Source organism: Plectropomus leopardus, chromosome 17 (assembly GCF_026936395.1).
Source record: "Plectropomus leopardus strain MGB_pleo_1.0 chromosome 17, ASM2693639v1, whole genome shotgun sequence".
NCBI lineage: Eukaryota > Metazoa > Chordata > Actinopteri > Perciformes > Serranidae > Plectropomus > Plectropomus leopardus.
Window position 1 is genome coordinate 5,668,506 of NC_142192.1, and position 27,730 is coordinate 5,696,235.

The 27,730-nt window shown below is 36.1% G+C and overlaps 2 protein-coding genes across 7 annotated transcripts in view; one reads left to right on the plus strand and one right to left on the minus strand.

The window, feature by feature from the left end:
• The first annotated feature begins 1,464 nt into the window (after positions 1 to 1,464).
• On the plus strand, positions 1,465 to 13,673 carry LOC121957628 (CMP-N-acetylneuraminate-beta-galactosamide-alpha-2,3-sialyltransferase 1-like). 4 transcript variants are annotated; one of them, XM_042506317.2, is made up of 8 exons: positions 1,466 to 1,578; positions 3,266 to 3,332; positions 3,420 to 3,554; positions 6,890 to 7,086; positions 8,692 to 8,859; positions 10,782 to 10,827; positions 10,973 to 11,092; positions 11,818 to 13,673. In XM_042506317.2, exons 2-8 carry the CDS (start codon positions 3,306 to 3,308, stop codon positions 11,983 to 11,985), a joined length of 861 nt encoding a protein of 286 aa, XP_042362251.1. In that variant the 5' UTR covers positions 1,466 to 1,578; positions 3,266 to 3,305; the 3' UTR covers positions 11,986 to 13,673. The 4 variants fall into 4 exon arrangements, with proteins under 4 accessions (XP_087946580.1, XP_087946581.1, XP_042362251.1 ...); XM_088090454.1 differs by lacking the exon at positions 11,818 to 13,673 and adding an exon at positions 11,356 to 11,771 and having other exon boundaries at positions 1,465 to 1,578; positions 3,266 to 3,554; XM_088090453.1 differs by having other exon boundaries at positions 3,266 to 3,554.
• Positions 13,674 to 16,233: 2,560 nt separating this feature from the next.
• Positions 16,234 to 27,730, minus strand: part of LOC121957626 (CMP-N-acetylneuraminate-beta-galactosamide-alpha-2,3-sialyltransferase 1-like) — a 49,035-nt gene continuing 37,538 nt past the window's right edge. Inside the window, exons 1-8 of one of the 3 annotated variants that reach the window (XM_042506314.2) lie at positions 25,008 to 25,541; positions 22,445 to 22,636; positions 19,691 to 19,979; positions 18,078 to 18,274; positions 17,794 to 17,961; positions 17,379 to 17,424; positions 17,155 to 17,274; positions 16,234 to 16,487 (exon numbers count right to left, since the gene is read on the minus strand). In XM_042506314.2, coding sequence (XP_042362248.1) covers positions 16,320 to 16,487; positions 17,155 to 17,274; positions 17,379 to 17,424; positions 17,794 to 17,961; positions 18,078 to 18,274; positions 19,691 to 19,979; positions 22,445 to 22,476 — 1,020 coding nt within the window. In that variant the 5' untranslated portion in view covers positions 22,477 to 22,636; positions 25,008 to 25,541 and the 3' untranslated portion in view covers positions 16,234 to 16,319. Of the gene's footprint in view, positions 16,488 to 17,154; positions 17,275 to 17,378; positions 17,425 to 17,793; positions 17,962 to 18,077; positions 18,275 to 19,690; positions 19,980 to 22,444; positions 22,637 to 25,007; positions 25,542 to 27,730 lie in introns of those variants that run through there. The other 2 variants (XM_042506315.2, XM_088090553.1) reach the window with 2 other exon arrangements.

Genomic DNA, 27,730 nt, shown 5'->3' on the forward strand with positions numbered 1-27,730 from the left:
TGCAACGTTCACAGGTTTCGACGTAAGCTGTAGGTTATGTGAATTTTTTTAGTAAACCAAGGGCGTCAAAAATGTGCTTGAAGGCTAAAGTAATTAAGGTGCGTGATAGAGCCAGTGTCCCGAGCCTGGGCCTAATGCCACAGTCAAAAGAAAATTAAACATTGTTTCAAAGTAGAAAATGTATGCACCAAATCCAAGATGTCTGACTTCCTGTTGAGTGAGCCTTTTCTTTTTTTATTCTTAAAGATGAAATCAATGGTCCACTTAAATGTTGTGAACATCAAAAAAATCCTACCCTGCCGAGAGTTTGATCCCAATCGCTGCTTTGGAATTTTCTCCATGTCTGATATTTGTGCCACTTTTCTTGAGTTTTCATGCATCTACAGCCCCCAAAATTTCTATTGTGCACCAGAATAATAATCTCTACGAAAATAATAGGCCCCTTAGTGCCAGGGACCAGAGTTCCATGGCACTTTTGTGCTCTGGCCCTTATTGAGAACTATTAAGTGTCAGGTATGCTATAAAGGACTGGTTTGACAATGCCTGGACAGCCCTATAATAGACCACATACAGCCTCCTACAAATGTGGCCAAATGAGCTAAAAACCGGTTTCATGAGGTGCTTTGCATCCAAGGAGACTTGAGTCCTCAACAGTAAAATAAAAATACCAGGAAAAGAAGGCTTCATTGACTCACTTTGATTGCTACTGCAATAAAAACATGTTAAAGATTAGCCATCTGTGTAAAACATGAAATACTGACAGCCTTGTGTTTTTTAATAGCTGAACACACAAGAACTGTATGGCTGTGGTTTGATCAGATTACACATGGCCTCTCAACAAAAGAAGCCCTCTCTCAACGTTTTAATTCAAATTTTCAAAACTGGATTGTGCAGTGACACGCCCACTTTAAACCTTCGAGACAAGCCCAGACAAAAAAATAAATAAATAAAATAAAATGAGATACATTTTTTTCATGCAACATATTCAAGACTGTAAGACACCAATTAAGAAGATTTATAGCAATTAAGTATATTTAAATGGAAAGATTTATTCAAATCAATGTTCCTTCAGGATGCCACACTAAACCTGACTTTCAGTTTAATTTTCTAAACTGATAATTACAAAAGAAAACAATAAGCAACCAAGAAACCAAAAGAAAAAAACATTAAGTAAAAACATTAGTATAATTGTAAGTTTAAATGAAGGGGAGATTAATAATATAGGCAAGGCATGGCAGGTTTATTTTTAGAGCTCATTTCATACACAGAGGGGATTCAATGTGCTTTAAATAAGAGGAATGGACCATTCAAAATAAAATCAAAATATATCTTTAATGATATAAAACTGACTTTACATGTCATTTAAATTCAAACAAAGCATTTCTGGTTTTGAAATGCCAGCTCTTCTTGACACACCCCCCCGTATTGATGCCAAGCCTCCGGCACTTCCTCATGACCTGCTGCTCATCTGCTCATTTCATTGTTGTCATTTCAGGGTTTCTCAACTGCGAGGTGTTTCCTTTTTTTCTTGCCTCACCTGCCTGTTTTTTTTCTTTCTTTTTTTAAAGCTCTTGTCAGGTAAGAGAAAATTTCATCTATGTTACATGTTTCACTGATTGTTATTTGCCAATTTATAATAAGAACGATAAAGAATTAACTAGCATACGGTGAAAAAATATAGCCCATTGTTTTAGTAGGTTGGAGACTTTAATTCAAAACAGAGATGACTTGCCTGTGGTAAAGTCCTGATCTGATTTTCAGTGAATTATGTAGTTATGTCTATGCTGTTGGCTAGCATAACACTTATAAAAATACCTTTTAATGTACTGTTAGTCATTTTATGGTGAAAAGGCAACTTAAGTGAGGGATTGTACTTTTTATAGAAACTGGTAGAAGGTAAAACACTTTATATAAAACTGTAATTTTAGGTTCATTTATTAATTGAGTAAAACTAAATATCATGGCTGTTGTGCTCAAAGCATCCTAAATATTTTTCCTTTTGTCTCTCACTGTTCCTAAAGTGACCTGCTGAATTAGTATGAGTTTTTTTCGCTTGTAGAGCAGCAGAGAAAAGATGTCAAAGGTTCACTGCTTTGTATTTCCTGTCTTTATGAAGAGTAATTTTGTCAGTGACAGCATTCAAACTTTGCACCTTGGCCACACTTTAGTGCAACAACAATGTCTATCAAGGGTAGTGCTGTTTCACCTTTCACAGAAACATGCTTGTACCCCAAAATAAAAAAAAACCAAAAAACAACCCATTACATAATATTGATACTTAAACAAAAAAAATCTAAATATGTGTGTTCGGTTTCTTTGTTATTGGTCTCCAAACAGCTCTGTAGTACCTGCATATAACTCAAATTAAGCCACTGTTGGGTCCAGTATAGCCAATATGTGAATACTGTGGGCTGCATGTATTCAATTATCCATAACAAATCAACCCTCAAATTGTTAATTACATTGAGTAACATTGAGGATGGTCGGCAGAGTATTTGTGTGCACATCCAACCTGATTTGAGACCAGGTGCCGGATAAAACTACATATTATTATTATTATTATTATTATTATTATTATCATTATTATTATTATTAGTAGTAATAGTAGTAGTAGTAGTAGTAGAAGTTTCATCGTTATTATTAGTGTTATCATCATTATTATTATTTTTATTTTTTATTTTTTGTTATTTCTCCATACTCAAGCCCATCGTTAGGTTGAAACTTTGTATCTGTTGTAGTCAATTAAATATCGGCAGCTGTACTCCAGTGTGCGGATATTTTTTCTCTTTTGTTAGATTATTATTGAGGATGGCTAATGTTAGCCAGCTCAATTACAGTTCCAGTTATTGTCAAGAGGTGACGCTAATGGCCAAATTATATCTGCTTAATACTTGAGGATGCTACCGGAGAAATGCTTATGGATGCGGCTTCTGGTGCTTTGGGGAACCAGCAGTTAATAAGTTAGGTGTCTATGGTTATTCCCCGTAGCTTTCTTGGACAATACAGTCTTGAGACAGAGCCATGATCTGTTTGGAGACCAATAACAAGGAAAATGAATGTATGTAGCCCAATGAATGAATGCTGTAGCCCAATGCTCTATGATTTAAAAAAAAAAATCTGTTGTCATCTTCTGTTATTTTCGTGCCATATGAGGTCACATGTATATAATGGGTAACCTTTTGCATACTTATGTTCTCGAATGACCTCCTTTTTTTTTTCCACACGTAAAGTGACTCGCCTCTTTCATCACATATTGTACCCACAGATTGACTCAGATCTTCCTTCAAGAGCCAAAAGCTGTCAAGATGCTTTCAAGATTGGGGAAAATCAGAGTAATTATTTCCCTTGTGTGCATTGTTGCCATCGGGCTGATCTACAGATTTTCGTGGACTTTATCTGTTTTTTCCCTGGTCCTCCAGAACTCAAGTCTTTGTGGCTGTCCCAAGTGTTTAACAGAGAGTGATCCGTGGTTTAGGGAGCTTATCAAGGCATCTCCTCAGCCCTTTTTGTCAAAAAACTACACACCCTTAGAGGACGATTTCAACTGGTGGAAGGTAAATCTCAGTTTAATTTTAAAGATAAAGCACAAATGTTCTGCTTCTGTTTCACTGTTGATTGTTCAGACACTTTGACTGGTCCTGTTATAAAATCAGCAACTATTATGGGTTCTCTGCACATTTTTGCATTTCCTTTTGAAAAGGAAATGGAAAATCAATTTAACTCTTTGAAACCTAAGAAAATTGGTTTGATTTTTTTTCAAAAACATGGGTAGATGAGGATGAGCAACTTAAAGGTACGTGGCCCAAACATTTGCAAAACATGAGTAAAATGTTACAAGAAAATTACCTGAGAATGACAAAAAAAGGAAAAGGAAACTAAAAATAAGAAAATGACCCAAAAAGGTGGCATAAATTTAAATATGTAATTATTTAATATATAAAATATGAATTTGTTGTTCCCTTTTTTAATATAAATTTCTTGCAATTTGAGGAACATCTCTTGCCAAGTTGGTCATTGCCTTTTTAACCCCATGTTTTTGAAAGAAATCAAACCAATTTGTTCAGGTTTCAAAAGTTTGAATACTTGTATAAGGCATTTAAATGCAGCATGAGAAAACAATGTAGGTTTCAAAAGGTTTAAGGCTAACAAACACAACAAGTGATGAATTTCATTGTTGAATAATCTGTTGACCCGCGACCCTTACGAGGACAAGCGGTTACAGAAAATGACTGACTGACTGACTGAATAATCTGTTGATTTTTTTTTTGTTGATAAATCAATTAGTTATTATCATTTTGACCTTTTTTCTAATTACTCAAACCAAATAATCACTTTTCAAATCATTTGAGATTAATTTTAAACCTGACAATCAACTGATTTTTGTTGCAGTTAAAAAGCACGTTTTTTTTCCAGTGGGAAATTAAAATCAAACAGTTTTGAATGCTAATCACATAGAAATTATTTTTAAAAAGGAAATATTCAAAACAATAAATATTCACCTACTGCATATGTGCCAACACTTGTTTTTTGGGCACTTTAGTAAGACTGAAAGCAACTGTAGGGACTGGGAACTGCAAAGCATTCTGGGAGCAGTGCCACCATCTAGTTCTGATAGCTGCCAGTCTAATCAGCAGTTAATCATTAAAAAAAACTAATACTGACATGAAGATAAACTCTTGAAAGAATTAACTGAGCAAAATATTACAAAATTTAAAAGACAGTTAATGATAAGGATCCTTACAGACCTTTACAGTTTTCCACCCATTAACCTCATGGTTTCATCTATCTGGTATTTAGCGCTGGTGTCTACACACGTCAGCAACTCAAAAAATGTTTGGAGGTCCAGGTCCAATTTACAAAGGGGTGGGTACAGGATCTTCAGGACCTACAAGCGAAAAACCTAACACAATACTAACACATTGGCGGCTTATCATGCACAATTAATATACCAGTATTTTTCTATATGCTGATCTGACAGAGCAGAAGACTCTGGCGAGGGAAGGAGAGGAGGCATGTGATTTATGGTGAAGAAGGACTGGTGTGTCTACGGAAATCTGTGCTGTCCTGGTCCTGCTGTGGATCACTGCTAGCCTTAACATAAAACCACAGAAAGAAAGAAAGAAAGAAAGAAAAAGAAAGAAAGAAAGAAAGAAAGAAAAGAAAGAAATGGCTGTGGAGTGCTGCTGCTTGTTAAGAATCAGCTGCCAGGATGTGTGGACGGTTAAATCATTCCACAACCAGAAACCATGGCTTACCTGAACCATCTGGAAACATGGACAATTATAAGACAGCGGCCAACAATGTGAGAAGATGCAAATATAGTCTAAATTACTGTGCACAAGGTTAAGGAATCACTGGCATTTCACCATGTATAATACCATGTGACAAAAAATGATTGAAAATGAAATGCATAACATTTGCTTACCTTTGAGTCTAATTATGAATTTTATATACTGTATTCGGTGGTTAAAATCACATTAATTGAGTAGTGTTTTGTGTAAGTTCAGCAGTTCTTTCTTACACAAGTCAATAGTCAACAGATGGTGATCTCACTATTATCCTTCAGAGATGGCCGACTCGCAATTGATGAGGTCACATTCCCATTTAAAATAATCAATTTTAAAAATTTTTTGCAAGAAAAGTCAGTATGGAGATGATGAGAAAACATTACAGTTTGAAAGGGGGTGCTTCTAGTGAAGAATCTACAGAAAATTATCACCTGAATCTGCAGCTCTCCTCAGTTTCACTGAGCTTTATTGTGAGTTTTAACATTTTGTAAGATGATCTGAGTTGAGGTGCTATTCAATCAATCAGTCAATCAATCAATCAATCAATCATTTGTCACATAATATCATACAAGGTTGGATATGCGTTGTAATTTATTTGCATATGTTGATCTCAACACGGTGGCTTTCTCCCAAATGGAAATTTTCTTAGGATGGTAAAAGCGTGATGCACCCTACTCCCTCTCTGACTGGGTTGTACTTGTTGCCTTCATTGGCAAGAGAAGGAGAGAAGTTAGGAGAGTGTCAGTGTAAGCCAATCAGAGGCAGAGTAAGGCAGAGTAGGATGTGTCATACATTACCATCCCACGAAAGATAAATTTGCTGCCCAAATGCTCTCTGCCATCCGTACTTTTATTTCCCCTGTGGAGCAGGGACAGGACAGCTCACCTCACATTTCCATTGTCATACCAGTCCTTATTCATAATAGGGCAGACACCTCCTACACTCTCTCTCACCAGAGTCCTTGACCAGCTAGCAGAGGTCCGCAGGAGGACAGTCCACTGATTGGTGAGATGATTTCCTAGTCCTAGAAAGTAAATAGTTTTCATGACACCACTGTTCAAAACCCCACCCCCAAAAGCACAACGAATACTTGCAAAAAAGACATAAGCCCAAATTTAGCAGTGCTGACAGAAGGGCAACAGACTTACAACTTTGTAATGCTCAAATTAGCATCATGGTTGTGCAGGCGTGATTCTGTCGGGTATTAATGCATCCAGTGACCATCAACAAACCCATTCTTCACCAGTTCAGTGTAAGTGGACTCTACAAGCAGGCAAATGATGATGGAAGCATGTAGTACATGCACAGGTTTATTTCAGTTTTTTTCAACATTTTCCTTACAACTTACTGAAAAAGAAAGGCCCCAATTATACAAAATAGCTATTAACAAGAGACAAAATGAAATAATCGTACAATGAAATGTCTTTAATGTTTCCCTTTTCTCTTTAATGTCTCTCTACCCAGGTGGGATTAATTAGTGTGAATACCTTGACAGGCTTTTTACCTAAGAAATGTAAATTGCAAGTGGAACTGGTATGTGGTTAAATCCGAAACTGATGCTGAAATAATGTTTGTTTTTTTCTCTCCCTTATGTGTGTCAGGGGTTACAGTCGGAAGGACGCAGCTTTATTTTTTACAAAACAACAGTGGAAAACCTATTTAGAATATTCCCACCCAAACCAGATGTTGTAGAAGCCAGCCCTGACCGCTGCAGGACTTGTGCTGTGGTGGGGAATTCTGGTAATTTGAAGGGATCACATTATGGACCTCTCATAGATTATCATGATACCGTAATAAGGTAAGTTATGACTACCATTTTTTTTAAAATTCAGTTTGAACAATGGTGTTGACACAAAGGCAAATTCTGAATATTTTTCCTTTGTAGCTTAACAAAAATATAGTACCATCTAAAAGTCAAAATTTCTCTGCCTTATACAGTAGGGGATGAGCAAAATACTGATTCAGGATTTCTATGTATTGTGAACATAATTTCCCCCATCATTGTTTTTTTTAACTGCAATCCAAATTCCAGAAAAGTTGATATGCTGTGAAAAACATAAATAAAAACAGAATCCAATGATTTGCAAATCCTTTTAGACATACATTTAATTTAAAACAAACAAAATATTGAATCTTTAAACTAATACACTTTTCTTTTTTTTTTTTTTTTTTTAAATATACAGTTGGTCTGGATTTGATGGCTGCAGAGACATGTTTACCACTGTGTTATATCACCTTTCTTTTTAATAACACTTGTACCCCGACTAGTACCTGCCCCCTTATACTATAAAAGCCATGCTGTTGTAAAAATGTGCAGAATGCATCTTACTTTCCTCCTGGAATATGGACGAATGTCTCTTAAAAAAGATGTGGTCTGGGTGGCAGCATATGTTGCACCAAAACCTATATGTACCTTTTGGTATTTACAATGCCTTCGCAGATTTGCAGGTGAGCCATAGTGGGCACTAACCCCCTCAACCATACCATCACAGATGCTGGATTTTGAACTTGAGTTAGTAATGATCTAGATGGTCCTTTTCTCTTTAGCTCAGAAGACAATGCATCCAAGATTTTCATAAACAATTTGAAATGTGGACTCCTTAGACCACAGCATACAGCCACTTTGTATCAGTCCATCTCAGATAAGCTCAGGGCTGTGTTTGAATAAATGTTTACAGTGCAGTGTTTCTGGATGTTGTAAATACATGGCTTTCTCTTTGCACAGTAGAGACTTAACTAATGTTTACCATGTAGTAATATCCTTCATACAGTCAACGTAAGGGACAAATCTGAAATCCAGCACTGAATGACTGTAATTTTTCAACTCTCTGACAGCACTGTAATTAAACTGTTAAGAGAATTCTCCAGATTCTCTGAATCTTTTGATATTATTGATTGTAGATGGTGAAATCCCCAAACTCTTTGCAATTGTGCACTGAGAAAGGTGAAGGTTTCTTTCTGTTTCGCTGTTGCAATTTTTTTCCCCAAAAAGTTACAGTTCTTATGAACAATTGAGCCTTTGGAGGATACCCCTTTATAGTCAGTAGAGATATCCTAATCTGTTACCAGCTGACGTGTTTTCCTATGTTCCAAATAAGTGTTTGTTTATTTGTTTTTTGTTTGTTTGTTTGTTTGTTTGTTTGTTGCATTTTACAACTTACCCAGTCTTTTGTTGCCCCAGTGCCAACTTTTTTGGCACATTGCATGCATCAAATTCAGAATGAACACATATTTACAGAAGATATAAAATATTTTGTCTTTGTATTGTATTCAGTTACATATGGGTCCAAAATATCTTCAAATCATTGCATTTAGTTTTAATTTAAGTTTGTTGCAGTGTCCCAACTTTTCTAAAATCGAGGTTGTACAATATATTTATGATGTATTTCTCTGTATCTTTTAGAATAAACCACGGCCGTACTAAAGGCTATGAAACAGATGTTGGGACCAAAACAACCCATCATGTAATGTATCCGGAGAGTGCAATAACTCTGGACAACACTACTCATCTTGTGCTGTTTCCTTTCAAGATAAATGATTTATTGTGGCTTCTCAACAAATTTAAGCCAGGGTAGGTTTTTCAAATATATTTTTCAGTATAGAGACAAAACACGATGCATTGTACTCTGAAAACCATGCCCATGTGAAGGGAAATCTATTGGTGCCTCATTCTGCAGCTGCAACCAAGGGCTAACATACTAAGAAAAATACCTGTAGCTGGCTAAAAACATTACATATCAGCATGTCAAATGACTATATTAATCATGACAAGGAGGCACCGTCTGCAATATGAAGTCATTGGAAAGCAATGAATTGTCCGGAGGGGATAGTACTTAAATGCACCCTTTCACTGTACTTGTATGTAAATCTGTAAGCGAATGCCAAAACCTAATTAGGAAAAAATAATCACACTGAACAGATTTGTTTGTCTGAAATATCCATTTTGATGACTGGGTAAAATCTATAAGGAAGCTTTGTGATTGATTGCAGAAAAAGTGTACAGTTGGATAGTAATCACATTGAGCAATAGTTTCTCCTCTAGGCAAAAAAAAAAAAAAATAGCTTTTATTGCAATCAAGTTGTGGCTTAGCTGATAAACTGTCCTCAGACTCAACAAAAAGCCAAATTCCAACGAGCCAAGAGAAAGTAGGCAGTGACATGAGGACGTTCCAGCTATATCTGGACTAGTACTTGCTTGTGCTTTTGAATTATCCATTTGTGCTATTGTATTCAGAATATTTAGATATAGTCACCCTATAAAGTTGATATTGCGAATGTATTAGCGTTACACTTGCTTCATTACAGAGACAGATCAACATTAGCATTAATTTACAGCTGTGTTTCTGACCATCCAATGGTGAATGTTAGCAGTTGAATAATCTGGCTCTTTAGCTGCTAAAGCTAATTGCCAACTTTGTCCACCTATTTTGTGTGTGGAAGTGGTGTAAAGTCAGTTTATCTGTTTTGAGTCTTATATGATTTACAGTCTAACATGTTTAAATCGAAGCAGCTCCTTTATATTAATAACCTTTTATTTTGTACTGCATCAGGCTCATTCACTCTACTAACACTGCTCCTTCATAACTGTCCTGAGATACCCTACCAACCTACAACATCAGCTTTTATTGTTACAGTGGTTTCACAGTAATTTGAGCTCACACACTACTACTTTGTGACACAATCAGATTAACATTTGAAAAGCAGAGCATCTACCTTCTAGGAATAGGCAAATTATGACACAATCAGTTTATAAACTGAGAACCAAAAGGCCCACACCCCAGCCCCCCAGCAGGGCAGGAACAACACGCTGTCTTTTCTCACAGAGTTTAAGAGCCCATATTGCATAGTATTTAGCTGTTCTGTAGATAAACTGAGGGAATAGAAACACTCATTTGAAACATATCTTGATGGTTTCTTTCTTGAATCTTCAACATGGATGTTTGGGCTATTGGGTTGTTATTGACATGAATGCCTAAGCTCTTTGACAAGTGACTACACGCACAGGCTCCAACTCAGGCCCCCCTGAGTGTACTTGGGCAGCTCATTATCATTGCCAACTTGTCAAATGCTGCTTCTTGGCCATTCATTTCAATGTCAAACACGTCCGCTATCAGCCAGACAGCACCTGTCAAAGCAGTATGAAATGCCCCTGGGTGGCCTTAATTTATAACACAGCCTATAACAACATAATATAAGTAGTTGAAAAATCCCTTCAAGGCAGGTGGAAAAGGAGGTGGATGGTTCAAACAAACCCTGGACTTTCACCCGGGACTCTGTATGCATCTAAAAAGCAGAGAGTGTACATTTCCTGTGAAAACAGAATTGTGTTTATGTTCAGAAATATAGAAAGGCATGGGTATTATCCAGCGACTTATTAATAAAAGGTTTGTTTGTGTGGTCTTTATGAATGATAGTTCTATAACCATTACTAAATAATTCTTTTTAATGTTTATTTTTTTCACTCTGTGCTAAAATAAATATCACCTCCAACAGGGATAAAAATGCTGCAAACTCACAGGGGATAGCGAACAAGGACTTAGTGAGTATTTTTTTTTTTTTTTTTAATTTTTTTAAGAAAGACATATTTGAGCAGTCACTCAGTTCTACATTGTGCAGTATTGTCTGACTGCAGAAAGGAATGCTATATTAATGTCACTTTAAAGGCTATGTCTGATTTGTTACAGGTGATGATCCTCAATCCAGCTTTCATGAAATATGTTCATGAACTTTGGCTTGAAAAAAAGGGAAGGTATCCATCTACTGGCTTTATGGCATTGGCTTTTAGCCTGCAGATTTGTGATGAGGTGAGTTCAAATACATATTATACCAACAATTTCATGCTATTCCACTGATTGACTGTTAGTAGCAACAGTGCACCTATAAACAATGATGCACAAGCAATGTCAAGAAAGAAGAGGCAAACTTTACATTAGAAAATAGTAATAAGTGTTATCACTTTCATAAGTGTAAACATTTATTCAAAAACGTGCATTAAAAATTTAAGTGCCAACAATACTTTAACCCTTTGAAACCTGTGGTGACGTTACTTTTCTTGTACTGCTTTCAGACACATTTTCTAAGTATTTAAACTTTGAGCAAATCAGTGAGACATCTTTAAAAAACATGGAAAAAAGGCAATGAGTGACTTGGTAAGAAATGCTTCTAAACTGCAATAACTTTATTGATTTAGAAAGCTATTAACAGAAAAACCACAGAAAATGTCTAGGGTAAAAGGAAAAACAAGCAAGAATAAATATTTATAACTACCATAATTAGATCTTTAAAATCATGTCACAAAATTATTATAATTTTTAAAGCACTTGTACAAAGGTAATGTCTTGGCCCTTTATTAAAACTTGTTTTGTTTATAAATCTTCAGTAAATTTTCTTGCTCTTTTTACAAATGTGTTAGTAATTTTTGGGTCATTTCTTCTGTTGTTGCTTTATCTTCCCATGTTTTTGAAGGAAATCAAACCAATTTGCTCAGGTTTCATGGGGTGAATCTAGCTGAGCTTTTTTTTTTCCTCAGGTTGGTGTTTTTGGATTTGGTGCAGACAGTGATGGAAACTGGAGCCATTACTTTGAGATTCTCAGAAACAAAAAGCTGAGAACTGGACCTCACGCAGGAATGCATGAATATGAAGTTATCCAACAACTATACCATGAGAAGAGAATCCGTTTTTTTAAAGGATCTTAAATATAATTTTTATTTCTCTCAGTCTGTGTCTGTAAGTCATTGACTGAGTACTGTTCTTTGTGAAGGGTATAGGGGGACATATTGAAAGAAATAGAATATAATAGAATTAGTATTAGAATCACCCTTTTATTAATAAAATGGGCTGTTCTTATATACATATTGAGCAGGACCTCATTTATAGAAATCACAATGTTGCGCCGCCATGTTTCTACAGCAGCCCAGAATGGACAAACCAAACACCATCGCCATATAGAACCATTCGTGTTTTCATGTCGATCGCTGTAGTTATAAGCCCATCTGTAACAATCCGCCTTTAAAAAATCATTGTTTTGTAATGTGAAAGTGCTTCATTAAGTGTTTTTACTGTTTTCAATCACCTGGTTCTTGTTTTGAAAAGGAGGCCTCTGCGGACAATTTGGCACTCGGTTTAAGCCTCCTTCACAATGAACACCAAGTCAATTCTTTTTCAGCTGGTTGCATCATCACTAGATGATCACTGAATCCCCCTAAATCTTACACATTGAACCTTGTAATAGAGCATCGGAAAAAAAAAACAAAAAACTTGATTACGTAGATATATAGATGTGGCCTTTTATTAGTCATGCTGTTATTTATTGAGCTTTTAAATTAGTTCAAGTCATTTTTTGAACTTCTGTATTTTTTTTTTCCATCAATATATTAAGTAAAGTAGTAGCCTAGTGTAGCAAACCATTCATTGTGTTTACAATCAGGTACAATATCTGTGCCTCTTTATTCTGGAGAAAACACAAACCAATTAAAAAAAAAAAGAGAGAGATTTCCAGTATGGCTCTGTGGCTCTTCTTAAATTGATTATCTCAGTTTGGCTGAGTCACAAAGTTGTGGCAAAGTTGTGGCAGCTCATCCTTTTCTAGGTGAAGTAAACACAGGCTTTTTAAACACAGGGAAAAAGACACTACACATAGGAGATAGTCTTTTTAACTTTAATGTATTCATGTGTTAAATGATTATAGAAAATATTAAAAATGCAATGAACAAAAAGACTTGTCATACACAGCAGGTGTTGCTGATAATAATGGCTGTGTTCCATTTGGGTGTGTCAGTATGACTCTTATATCACTCCGCTTACTGGCACCGTCACGAATGGAGAAACCCATGAGCTATACTGTGACAACACAGAATACTGTTATTAAAATAAGGATCTCTTGACATTGATGGAACACGTCCTCAGTGTTTAGACAAATGAGTCCTTTGGTTGTCAGACCCCAACTGATAACTCACAAAAAGGACCGGATTTGCCAGTTTAGCACCACGCAACCGTCAGTGCTTCCTTATTCCTTCCATTTTTGGAGAGGGGATCTGTGAGGTTGCTGGCTTTATCCAAGTTATGCTTTTTGTCATTTGGCTGTTAGTGACTAAATATTCTGTTATTCAATTTAAAAATTGGTTTTGTACTTATGTTTTTTGGTGTGTGTGTGTGTGCGTGTGCGTGCGTGTGCAATATATGTAACTACAATTTACAAAACACATATGCACACATTCCATTTTATCACTGACAAAAAACATATTTTACAAAACAATAACAGTACAGAACAACATAAAACTGTAGAACTAACCCGAACACCTGGCTGTAAGAGGCTTGTGTTGATTCTGAGCAGATTGTTTCCTGAGTTTTCCTGATATTTTTAGGAAACCTTTACTCTTTTTTTTTTTTTTAAAAAAAAAAAACAAAACACATTTTAAAAGTTAAAAGTTTTGTGTTCCTGTTTCTCTCTCTCTCTCAATGTTTGTATATATATATATATATATATATCCAGGAAAACACAAAAAGTGTGAAAAAGAATGGAGCCTTTTAAATATATATGATTGTTAAAATAATTATATAGCCAATAATGCTTTGGCAACCCATAGTGCTAGGAACCAATGAAGAACTTGTAATATGTGTGTGTGTGTGTGTGTGTGTATATATATATATGTATATATATATATATATATATATATATATATATATATATATATATATATATATATATATATATACATATATACATATATACATATATACATATATATACACATACACACACACACACACACACACACACACACATAGATATAGATATAGATATAAACATATAGAGATAGCCAGGAAAACACAAAAAGAATGGAGCATATAGTGATGAAGCATATAATGAAGACTATAGTCATAACTCAGAATCCCAAGTTTTTCATACAGTCAGTGACTCTCTTTGTTTATTCTTGATCTCTTTTTTGTACCTTTTCTAATGATCTTTTCCTTAATGTGATGATGTCTGAGGAATGAGCTTTTTTTCAGTATCAAAAATACATAAACTTTGCCAAGCAACACAACATTGCTGGTTATATATTTATGACATCTTACAACCTCCAACAATATTGAGGATGGATAAAGATAAAAAAAAAAAAAAAAAATTAAAAAATGCTTGTTTCTACCACCTGGTGCCAAAAGGATGCAACAACTGGACAAAACCATAATAAATGTGTGATGTCCTCTTACTTTTAGGCACAATACATTAAAAAAAAATCTTGATTAGATAATAGCAGAATATAGGAATGCCTTGTTCATATAGCCTCATATTTCATGGGTTAAGGAAATCTCGTTTTAACATCTAATATATCATTCACAAAAAACATTTTCATTTAGCCATAGCAGCTGATTATTTTGGTGGAGCAGAATTAAATTAATTCCTTAAGAGAGAGGTAAAAATTGGGTTGCTAAGGCTGCTTATAGACAGAAGTAGCTTGGATGAAAACTAATTACAACATATACTTTGTTTCCATGAAACTTATATACAACATAGACCACCATTTTCCTGTGTACTCTAACTACAAATCACGTCATAATTTGGGGGTGCAGGGTGCAGTTTCAACTGTGTGCATTACTCTTTGTAATGATCATTTTAATACTTTCACAATATTTAAATAGCACCTTTACCTGCTTTATAATTTTAAAAAGGCATGGAATTGTGACTTTTTACAATATAAGACATTTAAGATAGATTAATAGCGTAGACTTAATTGTCTCCAAAAGGGAAGTATTTACATTACAACATAAATACATCTGTATTCTGATTAGCTTTATGATTTGGTACTGCTACGTTATGAGAAGTGGCAAAAGGACTTTGAAATAAATAAGCAAATCATTTTTAAAAAAATCAAGGCTTAAAAAAACACACACACAACCATAGCAATAATCAGACCAGCAATACTTCCTTATATTTTCAAATTTCATTCAAGCTAAAAGCAGGAAAATAAATGAATATCCATCAAACACCATAGAAAAAAAGAAACAAAAAATCCAAACATTTTGTGATAATAATTATTTGTATAACAGCCCGGAAGTGACCAGACTCTCCCCATATCCACCAAATGGTCTCCAAATAATGAAGTCAACTCGTCAGGAATCCAATATTAGACACAGTAGAAAAAAACGCATCACTTCCCCAACTAGATGAAGCCGGCGATGTTCCCTTTCTTAAAAAGCTTTCAGTGTTTCATAAGGAAGCACTGCGCTCACACCTTGCTACACAGGTTAAACCGGTCCCGTTTGTGCATTCTTACTTGAGGTCTGGCAACAGAAGGCCATGTAGACAGTTAGGGTGTGTCGGTGATTTAGTAACTCAACATTCAGCTTGCAGACTCATCATAGCAACAAATGCACAGGTGTACCTTACGGCAATAACTCAATAGCACATAGGTTTCTCTTTCAGTGAGGGTGACAGTAAGCCAGTGAACATGATACTGGAGTCATAATAGCTGCGGTGTCTTTTGATCAATTTAGTTTTGATGTTTTCACAGACACAAAAAAAGAAGGGAGGAAAGTAAAAGGAAAACATAAAATTGTGGAAATAAAAAAAAAATAAAAAAAATGCAAAGGTCCAACACAACAATATCAGTTTTTTAAGGGGCGCCTCCAATATGTTTTAATATGAATGGTGCACCGCTATCAACATGTCTCTCAATTTACTCGTGCATCTTAATGATACTGTATCCAAACCATAACTTATTAAGTTAACACTGATTATATTGTTACAGTTACTTATACTGCCTGGCTTGTGGGGCAGCATGGAGGTGCAATGGTTATCACAGTGCATCTAGTTCCATTTTATTGGAAAGAAGGCAGACATCTCCTCAGCCGATATCTTCAACACTCAGCTATTCACACCAAAAAAATCTAGACTAATAAAAAGCACCACATCTTGATAGGAAAAAAAATACATACATGAAGGCTGTTTTTGATTTGTGGGATGTCCTTTTAATGTAAGTTCCATTCATGTTAATGCAATGAGACAGACATAAAGAAACATAAATTACGTTTAAGATCCTTTATAAAAGTTAATTTGTTTCCTTTGGTATAGTTGCTGAATAACGTTAAATTCATGGCCACCTGCATGAATTCCAGTTCTGAACCATTTGTCTTTGAGAATTTCAAAATAATGGCCCCATTTTCCATCGCTGTCTGCTCCAAACCCAAAAACGCTGACCTGGGAACACAAAAATTATACCATGTATCTTATCTGGATTTTAAGTTTCATTGTCACTAACCTTTTTAATGTAAGTATAGCCTACAAATTTGAATAAAAGCTTTGGTAAAATTTTGAAATGCTAGGCTAGGCTACATTATAGAAGTTAGGATACATTTCATTATTCTTAGCTCAGTTTAGCTTTACTTAGCCTAATTTAGCTTATCTTAGCTTAGTTTAGCCTAAAGAATGGAAAAAGAAGAATTGGTAGTGTGGGAGAATGTCATTTTTACAGGTTAATTTTTATCACAAAAATAAGATAACATGTCCAATTGTGTCCTATAAGCACTGGCAAATTTCCTTACCTTTGAACAGAACCAGCTGTTTGCTGCCAGTCTTCATGGTAATCTATGCTAACAAGTTTCCCAAAATGTTGTACTATAGTCGTTGTAACTAACACAAATGCATTAATTTTCTCTTACAACAGGTCTACTTGATCAATTTGATTTTGTGGACATTTTGAAACCTGAAATTTTATTTATTTACTGCCTAGCAGTCTTCTTCTTCCTTACTTTTGCTGGCACATTGTTATATCTAGGTGCACTGCTGCCACCAAATGTCAATTCATGGACTCCACTCTGGAGTCAATAAAATAGCATTTTGGTACATTGTGTAATTTAAAACCCACCTCGTCACAAATCTGCAGGCTAAGAGCCAAAGTCAGAAAGCCAGTGGATGGATAGTAGCCATTATTGTCCAGCCACCTTTCATGAACATATTTAATGAAAGCTGGATTGAGGATCATGACCTGTTAGGAATCAGATGAAAATATGAGACATAGGTGTCATAAGTTGCATGCTGAGTCACTTATTAAGTTTGTCATTCCCTTCCAGAATCATATAAAATACTCACCAAATCCTTGTTAGCTATCCTTGTCGAGTTCCCTGCACTTTTGTTCCTGTTGGAGGTCACATTAAATTTACATTTTAGCACCAAAAGAGCTGATTAAGTATTATGTAGTGATATTTTAATAACTATGTATCAGTTGTATTATTATTAGTAGTACATTTCTACAGGTTTGTTTGCTGGTTAGTCTGAGCATAGTTTATCAGCGAAGCTACAACCAGATCACAATGAAGTCAATTTATTGCTCAAAGAAGAAACTATTGCGCACAGTTGAACCATCCTACAATACAGTTTTCCTGAAAAAGTCATCTACAAAGTTTTCAAATTGTATGCAGTAAGTGCAGTTGTTTTTGCCTGTGTAGGTTTTTCATTCAATTACAGATTTTTATACAGGTATAGCAACTTTGTTTTACAAACCCACCCTGGTTTGAACTGGTTGAGGAGCCACAGTAAATCATTTATCTTGAATGGAAACAACACAAGATGAGTGGTTTTGTCCAGATTGATAGCACTATTTGGATACATTACATGATGAGTTGTTTTGGTCCCAACATCTGCTTCATAGCCTTTGGTGCGGCCACGATTCATTCTAAAAGACACAGGAATACATATTTATTATCATGTAGTTAAAGGACAATAATATGTTCAATGAAGTTTATATCACATGGAAATGTTGAATGTTCAAAGATAGTAGTAATAGTTTACCTTATTACGATATCATGCAAATCTATGAGAGGTCCATGACCTGATCCCTTTAAATTACCAGAGTTCCCCACCACAGCACAAGTCCCGCAGCGGTCAGGGCTGGATTTTACAACATCTGGAATGGGTGGGAATATCTTAAATAGGTTGTCCAATGTTCTTTTGTAGAAAACAAAGTTGCGTTTTTCCAACTGTAACCTCTGACACACAGAACAGAAAAGAACAGTATTCCAGCATCAGTTTACAATTTATTCACACACCAGTTCCAAAAAACAGAGCTGTGGTATACAAACCCTTCTGGGAAAAACAAACAAACAAACAAAAAAAACAGATAAAAACCAGCTTATGCTAGTAGATGGTCTTAGACTGTCTGCACCGAGTTCTTGCTGGTCTATGATGGTTTAACTGGGCGGGCCACCGGCTGGTGTGACCAGCTTGACGGGGTGCGCACATTTATCTTTGTGCATATCTTACCACAGTAGACTGATTTATGCACTTTGCCTTTCATGCTTCCCTCTGATGACACTGTTATTTCTCCAATCTTAAGGACATAGATTTGATTTCAGTTTTACAGGAACTTCAATGGATAAACCAGCTAGAGTGACCATCACAAGCTGGTATGACCAGCTAAACCATCAAAAATTATGTGAAAACATACCATAAACTGGTCAAACAAGCTGGTCAACCAGCTTAACCATCTTAGGCTGGTCAAGCTGTTTTTTGTTTTCAGCAGGGAAATTACAGTCCTCAGGATTCTCATGAAATCACACCCTTCTGGTTACCATTCATAATCTAAATTTCTTTAACAAAAGGTGATAACTCCTCTATTTAGTGGAGCAGCTTCATGCTCTTTAACCTTGCATTTGCATACATGTCTGGCTGTGTCATGCACATTTTTGTCTACATACTTGCCTATATGTGACGTGTGTTAATGGAGGATACCACTAGAGGACACATGAAAGACCTCAGGCCGTATGAAACTAGCAGATGTGTGGGATGTAAACAACCGACATGGTGACACTTGTGGAGGGTACTATCATGTAAATGCTGAGGTCAATGCAGAAAAGACCACAGCAGTGTTGTCGGTGATACGTAAGGCCTCTAAATCAAGCCCATCATACAAGATACAGGGTAGATTTATTTCACTCTTTTTTAAAATGTAGTTTTAAAACAGTTAAATAAAAAAATGTTGCTAAATTTTACTACATCTTTTGGCATCGAAGGAGGAGTTTGTGAGTCTCACAGCCTGGGGAAAGAAGCTGCTCCGTAGTCTGGTGGTTCGGAAATTTTGGTCGGCCGACTGGATGTCAGCTCGCTGCAACTAATTACAATACTCATAAGTTGCAGCCTTAATGCATGAGTCGATTTTCACTACTATCTTACATACTCATGTGTCAGAAAAATTGTTTAGTTTCACATTACAACACCGTTGACACTTAACAGGCACCTTTTATGGTTAAAAAAAAACAGGTCTGCCTTCCTCTTTTAGAAAGGGAGTATAAAAAAATATGCCGCGAAACCCAAAAGTTTCTGATTTTACTGCAGAATCAGAGCGTGAAACACTGATACAGAAGCAGAACATTTGTGCTTTATCTTTAAATTAAACTGAGATTTACCTTCCACCAGTTGAAATCGGCCTCTGAGGGTGTATATGTTTTTGACAAAAAGGGCTGAGGAGCTGCCCTGATCCGCTCTCTAAACCACCGATCACCCTCCTTTAAACATTTGTGACAGGCACAAACACTCGAGTTCTGAATGTTGAAGGAAAAAAAGGATAAATCCCATGACAATCTAGAGATCAGCCCAATGGTAGCGATGCACAGTAGTGAAAGGAGTATTCTGGCTTTTCCAAAGCTTGAGAGCATCTTGGCAGTGTGATGTTCTTGAAGGAAGATCAGAGCCAATCTGTGGATACAATATGTGATGAAACACGTAAGTCACTTCATAAATATGTAAAAACAGAGATCATTTGAGAACAGCATAATGCCAGAGGCTGATGTTCATGCCATCCTGTCTTCTCTATGATACAGACACATCTGAAAGTTAATGTAAGTTGGCCCATTGTCTCATTCCAGCAGTCACACCTGCTATCAACCGGCGAAATAACATAAGATGACAAAGAGAAAATAAACTAACAGGTAGCTCAAAGTATTTTTCTGATTTGCAGTTGACTTCAGAACTGTCTGAAATGCAAAATTATGGAATGGAATTGAAAACATATGAAATGCGATGAATCGTGATTAACTGTTAAAATTCTGCAATGAAATATATTATCAAATATGTATGTGTGTATTATATTATTATTTATATTTTGTGTTTGCAAAGTGAACCCTGTCGACAGCTTTCTGTGTGTTTGCTAGCACCATATAGACTATGACAAGTTTGTACACTTGTTACATTCGTGCACAGAAACAAGCAGGGGAAAAGTCCGTCTCGTACATGAGGTGTCTCAGTATCTTTAACCAAAGCTGCTACACATACACTTCATACATTTATTTCAAAAGTTAAGTGTATTTATTTAAATAACTGCAGAGAAGTGACGCATGCAGAGGCTGCAGCTCTGCGTGCCTCTTCTCTCCACACAGCACCAAACCGCATGTCAAATATGTTTAGACTAATGATGTTAGCGATATTTTAAATTGAGATCTGGTTTGTAAAGACACTGGGAAGTGGGAAAGCAATTTGGTATCTGCTCACAACAGGCAGTGGGTGAACCCGAGTCAGTCAGCGAGTCGCAGGGCGATGGTATGATTTGAAGTTGGACTACTTTACTTGATGTTAAGCTTAATGGTTGGGATGTTTTGGTTTTTTCATAAAGTGACAAACAATGAAAAATAAAAGTTAAAAAGGGAGTGGCAGGGGTAAGACTAAAATGCAGCTGTTGGGCAGAGAAAAATCTTTTAATTGAGAATTGATGCAATGAGCCAAATTTTAGAACTCAAGTATAAAATTATTATAAAAAATAGCCTAGAAAATCTGTGTTGCAAAAAGGGCACTTATCAAGTCAGAGGTCAAATAACAGGTACTTGAGGATTGCCAGGGGTCTATCTGTGCACGTGCCTGCTATATCATGTTTTCCTGCTGCTCTACAAGCAAATCTCATGCAGTATAACTCGTTCAACAGGTTACATACATCCCACACTTTAGTCGCCTCTTTGCCATATAATTTCCAATAATGTATTCTTGTAAAAGTGTTGTGCCACATAGCAGTGTAAAAATAACTAAAGGATTTACTGAGAATTGGATTAGGACTGTCAGGTCTCTTACCTGACAGGAGATTAAAAATAGGCAGGTGAGACAAGAAGAAAAAAACCTGCAGCTGATCAACCAAATGAATCAACAGCAAGTAACGAGGAAGTGTTGGAGACGTAGCATCACTGCCAGTGGGGCGTGTCAAGAAAGGTTGGCATAGTTTCGAAATGACAAAAGCTTCTACATGACAAACGTAGCAACAACCCAGTCTGCCCATACTTTTTATCCAAATCTTTTTAAAGTTTGAGTAAAGCAAAAATTAGTCTGTGTAATGTGTCTGTCACACCACAGAAAAGTGGCTGTGTCAGCCAAATCGGATTCATTTAATACATCGGCAAGTACATAAAATGAGCAGTACTCTCTGCTCTGAGATGCTGGGGACGGGTCCACTGATGGAGCTAAAATGGTGTCATGATTACCATTAATGTTAGAGCTTGAAGAGTCATATATTAAGGGGCTGTTTATCCAGCAACGGCTCTTGCATGAAGTGTTTAACTTTTGTTGCAGTTTAGCCTTTCGTTCACACCACAAAAGTGTTTGAGGGCCTGAAAATGCAAACTTCTGAAACCGGTTTCCAGAGTGTCAGCTTTTTGAAAATACCACCCCTTCTGTCACTGTGTAAACTGACAATGCACAGATCCTGTGAGAAAGGTGATGTCATGGCTGTACTTTGCGCATGAGCGTTACGTTTCATACAAATAGCCATGCGCAAGTAGGAGGACAACAATAACAACAATGGCAGACTACTGAGCTGTGTTTGTGCTTCTGACTCTACTGAGTTTATTAACTCTCCTCCAGCAAAGAGCGCCATTGTCTTCTTGTTTGTTTACACTCAGACACAGACGTGTGTTCTTTTATGGTTCTTTTATGTTGTGTCATTACAAAGTTAGACCGCCAATTAGTGGCGTGGCATGCATACAACAACGATTTTGGTTGTTTTTGTGGATCTGTGCACACAAGGATCATGTTTACAATGTTATCATATAAACCCAGATTTTTATTTTATTTTTTTTAAATGCACAGGAAAGATTGTTGGGCCATTCTCATCTAAACTTGGCCCATGTATTTTTTTTCCTTTACTGCTTATGTGAGCAACATTCTATCCAACACGTACTCACTCTGAACTTGTCACATGGTGTCGCTCTGTCATGACTTTCTGCGCCAACTTATGACGTTTTAGGTATCCTTGTGCGTCAGCTGTGCTGATGCCATTAAGGTGATGTCAACAACTGCACGTGTGGTGGGACGAAGCAGCATGGTCCCTATGTCTACACAACAGCTCGGACTGTCTTGATGGCTGGGATTTGTCACTGATGGTTAGGTTTAGGCAAAAAGAGGCACATGTTAAGGTGTAGAAAAAAACAAAACAACACACACACACAAAATCACATGGGTAGCGAACTCTGAGCTCCTGCATGAAAGTAGGTTTTTTTGTGGGCATCATTCACCTCCCTAGCCATCTGCATTATAAGCACACTCACGCTCCCTGGTACGTGGTTAGCAGCAGCATTATTACCTTACACTGTCCTCAGCCTTTCAGGTGCATGCAACCGGCATGCACTGCAGCCGCGTTATCAAGTGATGCCGCTCATGCATGTTGCTGTCCGCCTGATGGGAGTGGGCACAGGGTATGATAACAATGCCACCGCTTCAGTACGACCGCATTATCATCTGACACATCTGTGCACATTGCATGTGGACACAAGGTGGCTTTTGGTGTCACACTCATACACTGAAAGTGCTGACAGAGCTGCACTATTTGATGAGTTCAGAATGAGAATGGGTCATTCTTTCTTACCTTTCAGTGGATTAAGCATAAATTGACAACACGTTCTTATCCCAAGTTATCACATATTACAACTTTGCAGTGGATATACACATCTACAAATTATGGTCAAGGTATCCTTCTGCATCTGCAATTTACTTTCAAGAATGTCACTAGCATGGTATAAACAAATGCACATGGTTTTGTTAAGACAACAAAAGCATGTGGCAAGCAATGCCTTGGCATCAACAAAAGCACATTCTGCTACAGATGGTTAAGTTTAGACAAGAAGAACATACTAAGGTGAAGAAAAAGTATCATATTCAGACACGAAGCAAACGCTGAACTCCTGCATGAAAGTGGAGTGTTTGTTGGGTAGGGTTAGGGTTAGTTAGTTGGTAGTTGTAGCATTTCTACCTCAAAATCATCCTTATTCTCTGGGGTTTCTGGTCATGTAGCATCAATTTCAAAAGCATTTGTGTCTAGTATTTGTTAGGGCCCTCTTTGGTGAAATACTCCTTATCAGAGAGAAGTTGAAAAACCACTGAGAGTAGTCAGGAGTACTATTGACACTGAGCATGTCCCACCCAACATAACAGCGCTCCAATGCCAGACTTAAAGTGATCACAACACTGAAATATTTAGCAACTGGAAAAAGCAACAGTGCAACGGTGATGATTGGAGTCTGTCTCAACCTTTCATCAGCACAGTGGTCACAATCACAATGAAAACAGTCTCATATTGTGACACTTTGTTTAGTTTCCACTGGCTGTCAACACCTTGTAGGGTAACAAAAGGACAACCAATCACACCTTTCAAAAGACTGCATCATACCTAGCAATAAGGTCAACCACACCTTCTCACTGAGGTCAAAGTTTCGTCCTCTTCCTTGCTAAGAGTTGTTGAGCATCCCTGAGCCAAAATCACTCCTAAGCTATTGCTTGATATTTTAAGGTTAAATTATGAGCTCTCTGAGACTGTTCTCAGAATTTTCTGGGTCCACATCAGTTTTCTTGTGCAGCTTTCAGACCCCTTTCACATATATGACCCTTTGAAGCCTGAGAAAATTTTGTAATGAGCAATGAGCAACTTGGCAAAAAAGTCCCACAAATTGCAAAAAAAAAAGAGTGAAAGGTGACAAGAGAATAACCTAAAAACTAAGAAATAAAAAAAATGAAGGGTTATTAGAAAATGTTGTTTTTTTTTAAAAGGAATAATGTCCAGAAAACTATGTTTGTTATAATGATTTTATATTTAAAATTAAGTTACAGAAAAAATACATATATTTCTATTTTTGTATTTTTATGGTTTATTCATTTTTTTCTTTCATCTTTTTTTTTTTTTTTTTACTTTTTTCATTTTATTTTACTATTTTACTTATTTTCAGGTAATTTTCTTGTAACATTTTTTGCTAATTTCTTGCTAAGTTTTGGGCCATCAGTCTTATTAAGTCACTTGTTGCATTCTCGCCATGTTTTTAAAATAAACCAAACCAAGTTGCTCAGGTTTTAAAAGGTTAAGCCAAGTAAATACTTTGAATCTTTTTGTGGTGCTGGCAAGTCCGTTGCAATTCCAGCTGGCACTGTAAAGTGATTTATTATGCATCATAACTTTAAATAATGAAAAAAAGGTCTAAGTATAAAATGCCAACGGAGAGGGTATCTCAGGTATTCTGCAGTCTGTTAATATGTCCAAACAAACACAACAACAAAAAATAAGACAAAAGATATTGTATGACCGTAATTATTAGAAATAATTATCAAGCAATGAGGGAGGGGCCAAAGAGATTACAAACATAAGAAAATGATAAAGAAAGAAGGAGAGAAGGAGAGTTACAAGGAGAGAGAGAGAAAGAGGGGCAGCATAACTTTTTACATCTTGCCATCAATGTAAAGTTTGTCAGCAGTGAGTCTTACCCAGAAGTTTGCTCCTTTGCTCCTTAGCGGGAAACTGGTGTCGGGCTTTTTCTTTTTTGGAGAGATGGCAACCTTGACCAGTGAAAACAAGCTTATATGTCTTTACTGCGATCAAACATCACGATGATCGATCGGGTTTTCATTCAAAGCGTCTCTGAGAGAGAAACTGAAGATGCGCGGTGCTTCCCTGCGCCCAGCACGTGCGCTCTTTGAAAGTCAGTATCCTGAGCGACTTCTTCTTGAAAACACTTGACAGTTTCCTCAACATTTCTTCCTATATTACCTCTAAAACTCGGGTTGTCTCGCATGGAGCGCACAAGCTTCTTCTCTGAGTTTGCAGTTTTTACCGAGGAGAGAAATCGGTATTTTTTAAACCCCCTTTTCACGACTTTGTGGTATAACCAAATACAAAGTCAACAAAACCATATTTGATTGCATAATAGATAAAAATAAGACAGCAAAATTCATTCACCTATTCACCACCTACACAGTTCTGTTAATATTTCTATCTGTATCGTGGCATCAGCAATGTGATAGAGCTGAGAATTGTTGGATATATTTGATCGATTTGGTCTTTTTTTTTTTTTTTTTTTTTTTTACAGAGCTGATTGTTTTTCCAGTTTAGTTGAATAACGACTTACTGTTCCTCTTACAATGTAAAAAATATTAATAACAATACACTGACCATTTGGAAGACAAAAGTAAAAAATACAATTTCTGCAAATCCATCACCTTATGTGTAAAAACCCTCAAATTAAATTAATAATTGAAAATCTTCACAGTAGAAAATCATAATTATTATTATTTTTTCAAGCTTAAAAGCTATTCATTGGCAGGTAAAATTACTCATTTTTTAAAGTTTCACTCACATCTTTTCATGTAATGCATTGTCATATCCATTTGTAGGCCAAATCTGCATTCATGTGGGACAATAAATGCTGAGAGGTAATGTAACCAGGCAATTTTTTTTTTTTTAAGATCCTATAGAGGTCGCTATAGGCCTTCAGAAAGGGTTAATTTTTAGCATGGTCAAAACTTATTAGTATACAGCCATGAGTCAAAGGGAAAAGAAGGAGGGACCAGTAAAGAGGAACAAACTAGTGATGAGCAGACATTCTTTTCAAAGTATCAGTTTCTTCAAGTTAGTAAATGTCAATTACCATTTTTAAGTTTAAATACATTTTCCAAAAATATTGTTATTATTTTTTACAATTTCTGTGATGCTCATCACAGTATTTTATGGGGGATAAAAATCAGTACATTATAGTATAAAATTATATAAATTAGTAATATTGCAAATACAAATGAGGGTTTTGATAATGTACACAAGTATTAGAATAGATTGCTTTTTCAGTCTACTAGATACAACTTGCTGCAGTAATATAGACTAAAGTGAGATAAACAGATTGAGAATTTTATCTTAATGTAAAAAAACTAAGCAAGTCATTAAAATATATTCATAAAGAGCTTTCCAAAGACATAGGTCACCAAGTGCTTTACAAGAGCAATATAAAACATACAAGAAAGAAAGCATAGAAGATGAGGTGACAACCTGGTCACATAGTTTAAAGTACAAAATTATTTTGCACAATTCATGAATAATAATAATAATAATCATAATCATATCAACAACAACAATAATGATAATAACAACAAAAAAACAACAACAACATAACACAACAAAGCTTCCTTTTGGTGCATAATTTAAAGTATAAAAAAAGGTAATGAATCACAATGTATTGCAAATCATGATATAACAGTACCAAGCATATAGCAACACATTTTCAATTGTATTATGATAATATGGTATTGTGGGGCCTCAAGGGATCCCCACCCCTACAGTACAAGCACATTTGACAGCTGCTGGCCCCACAAAACTCTTCTTCAATGCACTTACAGCTATCATGTGAAAGTTTACATTAATAATGATAAAATATCCATTTTAATGCATTGATTCAGTGTTCCATTTGTATGTAGAGGTAATGTAAGCTCAATACAAAATACAGAAATGTCCCTGATTGTATGGAGGGTTTTGAGATTGATTATTATATACATATATATATATATATATATATATACACACACACACACACACACATATATATACACATATATACATATATATACATATATACATACACACATATATATATATATATAATTGTTAAATTTTGTACATTTTTGGCCTCCCTGCTTTTCAGATGGGCTTCCTGGATCGTTGGTGTTGCTCCTCCTTCCTGCTCTGAACGAATTCAAGTTGCTACAGCTGCTGACTGAAGATCCGCCCACCCCGTCGACCTCAATAGAAGGGGCACCAAAATTTTTCACAAAATTTCGCAAGTTGTCATTAACATCATTAACCTGTCCTGCTTTTTCAGAAGATAGAAGGTAGATTTATAAGTCATTTTTTAAACAAAGCTTAAAAAATGCAATTTCACTTGTCCTTGATCCTGCTACGTCTTTGGAGTTGAAAGATGAGTTGATTTAGGTGTCTTGACTTGGAGAAAAAACAGAGTGTTGGTCTAGTGTGTTCAGGCAGAATAACACCTATGCTTTTATCTTTGCTTGATCACACCACCACCTATAGCCTTTGAATCAACAAGTTTGCAAGTCTGCTACTGCACTTCAGGTGTACAGATCCTTCACACAACACTGGAACTTCTGAGTTTATCTCCAGTATGTATAACAAAGCTTCCCAGCCTCCAGGACCTGAGAACACATAA